Source organism: Sinocyclocheilus anshuiensis, unplaced genomic scaffold (genome assembly GCF_001515605.1).
Source record: "Sinocyclocheilus anshuiensis isolate Anshui unplaced genomic scaffold, SAMN03320099.WGS_v1.1 scaffold328, whole genome shotgun sequence".
NCBI classification, from domain to species: Eukaryota; Metazoa; Chordata; class Actinopteri; order Cypriniformes; family Cyprinidae; genus Sinocyclocheilus; species Sinocyclocheilus anshuiensis.
The window spans coordinates 598,271-601,981 of record NW_015558621.1 but is presented as its reverse complement, the minus strand read 5'-3'; the positions used below and the strand labels follow the sequence as shown (position 1 = coordinate 601,981).

The 3,711-nt window shown below is 38.4% G+C and overlaps 1 protein-coding gene across 1 annotated transcript; it reads right to left on the bottom strand.

Annotated features, from left to right (window-relative positions):
- Nucleotides 1-709: 709 nt before the first annotated feature.
- Nucleotides 710-3,324, bottom strand: LOC107680648 (beta-crystallin A1-like). The gene is made up of 6 exons (XM_016476643.1): nucleotides 3,252-3,324; nucleotides 2,767-2,849; nucleotides 2,416-2,534; nucleotides 2,177-2,318; nucleotides 1,379-1,521; nucleotides 710-1,056 (listed from the first exon to the last, which is right to left on the bottom strand). The coding sequence occupies exons 2-6, from the start codon at nucleotides 2,839-2,841 to the stop codon at nucleotides 909-911; spliced, it is 627 nt and encodes a 208-aa protein (XP_016332129.1). The 5' UTR covers nucleotides 2,842-2,849; nucleotides 3,252-3,324; the 3' UTR covers nucleotides 710-908.
- Nucleotides 3,325-3,711: the final 387 nt, after the last annotated feature.

Below are 3,711 nucleotides of genomic sequence, written 5' to 3'. Positions count from 1 at the left end.
TCAGTGAAATGCTCTCTGACAGCAAATGCAATGAGTTTGCTTCCTTCTTTTCTGAGAAGATCATTAATATCAGGAAGGCGATTAGCACATCCTCAAGTTATGCAGCGGTCAGACAGATTCGACCGCAATATTAAAAAGAAGATACTACGTCTGTTTTTGAAGCAATTGATAGCAACATTTTGGAAGAAATAGTGCAGCACCTTACATCGTCAACCTGCTATCTTGACACACTTCCCACATATTTTTTCAAAAGGGTGCTTAACTCTGTATTTTATGTATAATCATTTTCTATTTTTAACTGTCTTAAATTCATTTTAAATCAATTTTTAAATAATTTTCAAAGTTTTTAAATTCCTTGTTTTATTTTTGTGATTATTTTTTATGATTATTTTACTTTCTTTTATGTAAAGCACTTTGAATTACCATTGTGTACGAAATGTGCTATATAAATAAACTTGCCTTGCCTTATGGATTGGTTATAATGAAATGTATGTACTTTGTGTAACTCACACACAATAATTGCACAGAACTGAGTCACTGAAGTGAACACAAGTTTATTTATTAAGCATTTATTTGTCTGTGATGTTTTTGTCATCCTCCTACACATTACACCTGAGCTGCTCTCAGCCAGTCCCCCTCCAGGGATATGGCCTAACTTAGCTTTGGTTTGCATTGGTTGTGTGGAGCACCTCCAGAGGGTGTTGTTTCGCACCTGACATTAGTCATAGTCAGAAATGTGATTGGCACCCTTGTGTAAAACATGATGGTATGTGTGCCGCGTAGATGTGTGTGTTCCTAGCAATAAAAAGACACTCGTTAGGAAAAACAGTGTGAGCGTGTGTATGTGTAAAGTGTGTTTGTCAGGCGGCAGGGTGATCGGTGAAGTGTCCCCCGGTGAGCCTGAGCTCTTAGTGCTGGATTCTGCGGATGGACTGGATCTGAGGGGTCTGGCTGTGGGAACCCCAGTTTCTCCAGTGCTGAAAGTCTCCGCTGTGCCTCTCACACTCCATGATGTACTGCCTTCCCCTGTATCCTGGGAACTCGTAACACACAAAACTACACACAGAGATGGAGAAATGAGGGTCAGGTATTACTGTGTTGAAAAGAAATATAAAAAGATGCAATCCCACACACTATCAATCCTTGCTAAATATTGAAGTTTATTTACAAAAGCAACGTTTGGACCGAAACGTTGCTTTTGTAAATAAACTTCAATATTTTGCAAGGATTGATAGTGTGCGGGATTGCATCTTTTTATATTTTGGACTTGACAGTTTTGTTGGACCTTTTTTTCCTACGCACCTATCGTTTTTTCAGGTGTGCTGTTGATTGTGTTGAAACAAAAGAAATAATGGGAAAATACAGAGAAGAGACTCACGCGCCGCATTGCACATGCATGGAGCCCACTTCAGGACCACACCATCCCATGGCCTGCAGAGAGGGGTAGTCGTCACACAGCTCCACACAGCGGCCCAGGAAGTTCTCCCTCTCGAAAATGGTCATGCGACTGCTCTGGTGAGACTGAGGGGAGACGAGAGAGAGAGATTGACCCCACATATCCACATATTCAAGTGATTATATCAGTGCTGTTGTTGTTAACTAAAACTATTAAAAATGTCTCTGTTAATTAAATTAAAGCTGAAATAAAAGAAAATATAAACAAACAAAAAACACTTAATGAAAAATCTGAAATATTGCCTTGTTAAATTACTAAAAACTACTAAAACTAGAACTGAAATAAAAATAAAGCTAAATAGACATACACAATATTTAAAGGTACAGTCATTATTTTTTTTAACTAATTAAAAAAGGTTAAGAGATTAATAAATAGTACTAAAATAAATAGTGAATACATAAATAATATTTTTGAAGCAATATGTTAAAATTATGTATAATCACTTGAGAGGAAGACTCCAGTCATACCAGTATATCCAATAAGTACATTCAACTTTACCTGAATACATACAGTATGCTTGCATAAAGCAATATAGCCAATCTCAACTAGTTGACCTATTGAGGCTGCCAAGTTGAGATCACATGACCAGTCCAATGCAACTTGCTTTATTTCAATAAATCCTGTTATGGACACTTGCTGAATAAATATTACATATTAGCCAGCACAAAATACTATATGCCTTTAAGATTTCTAGCATATAAAAGGGAGGGAATAACTCACAGCACAGTAGACAGGTCTAAAAGACATGAGTCTCTCCACGTGGTATGACAGGTTTCCACTGTAGGCATCCCAGTGAGGATATTCTCCTCTCTCCAGGATGAACTGCTGTCCCTGGAAGTCGTGGTGCTCATAACCCACCCAGCTATGGAAAGAGAGAACATCCAGTCAAACATGGGCATACAGTTAGATGAAAACTCCCTAGTGCATACTGTATTCAGTTAACAAACGCTGTAACTTACGAGCCACTCTCAACGCGAATAGAACGGATGTTGTCAAAGCCACACTCCTGGATGTTGCAGCATTCTGAGGTGAACTCCTGACATTTTCCCTGGAAGTGTTCCTGCTCAAACACAGTCACCTAGCAGAACAAAAGCACAAAGGTTAAGTTTGTGGTGTGATTTTTTTAAGTGTTTTCCTATAATATACGTGCAAAAATTCCTCATACCATATTCTATTGATCTATTAGATGCATTAGTATAATAACTTTCTTTTTTTTTTATATTAAAGTCCTGGGTATTTCAAAAGGGACTAAAAGTGTGCGTGTGTGTGTGTGTGTGTGTGTGTGTGTGTGTGTGTTAATGGCAGTTTACCTTGAAGAAAGGAGCCATTCCCATGCCATAGTTGATCATGGGCTGCATCATGGTGGATCGATTGAACCTATACATCTTTATATCTAAAAAATAATAATAATAAATAAATAAATAAAACCATAATAAATACCAATGATATTAGATGCAGACTGTAAAATGAAGTCAAATAAATAGCTAACACTCATATGTTTATAGTAATGAACAAGACAACGTAGGCTATTATATGTAAACTGTGTTCTTTATCATTAGCTTATTACAGATTTAAAGTTACTTAAAACATACAATAATCGATGTATTAGATTCGAATTCGTTGTTTTATTAACAAAATAGCTATTTTAGTAATAAAATGTAAACACAATTGTTAGATTTAAATAAATCAAAACCATTCGCACAATGTGGCCATACTGAGAAGATGTTTGTAAAGTAGACCATACTAATTTTATAATTGTGCCATGAGCTCCGTGAGATGTAATTTGGGATCTTACCGTTTTAGTCACTGAGCTCGAGTGTGGCACGCCAGTTTCGCGTGGAGCTTTGAGAGAACCTGGCGCTTGGGTTTTATACCGGCTGCCGCGTGCCGTGCGCGTGAAGTACGTTCTGAAGGGCGCGCGGGACAGACCACAGGGTCGCCAGCTCAGCACATAACTATAGAAGTGCCACATGGCTGCTGTGAGCCCATTCACTGGCAAGTGCAGTGCAGTGTTTTGGGTGAAAGCAGGGCAAACAAAGGGTTTGGTCCCGGTATGTTCGCGCAGGTCAACACTCCAGCTCACAATGAGCATAAAACACCAGGATTAGCTGAGTGAACTTGCTCCAGCTGAGTGTGGGTTTGAGTTGCTGTGGGAGCAGTGAGGAAAGTTCAGTTTTCATGCAAGTTACCATTTTAGCTGCAAGGATGTAACATTTAAGACTGGGGAGACCAAAGATTGTTGAATCTATGTATCT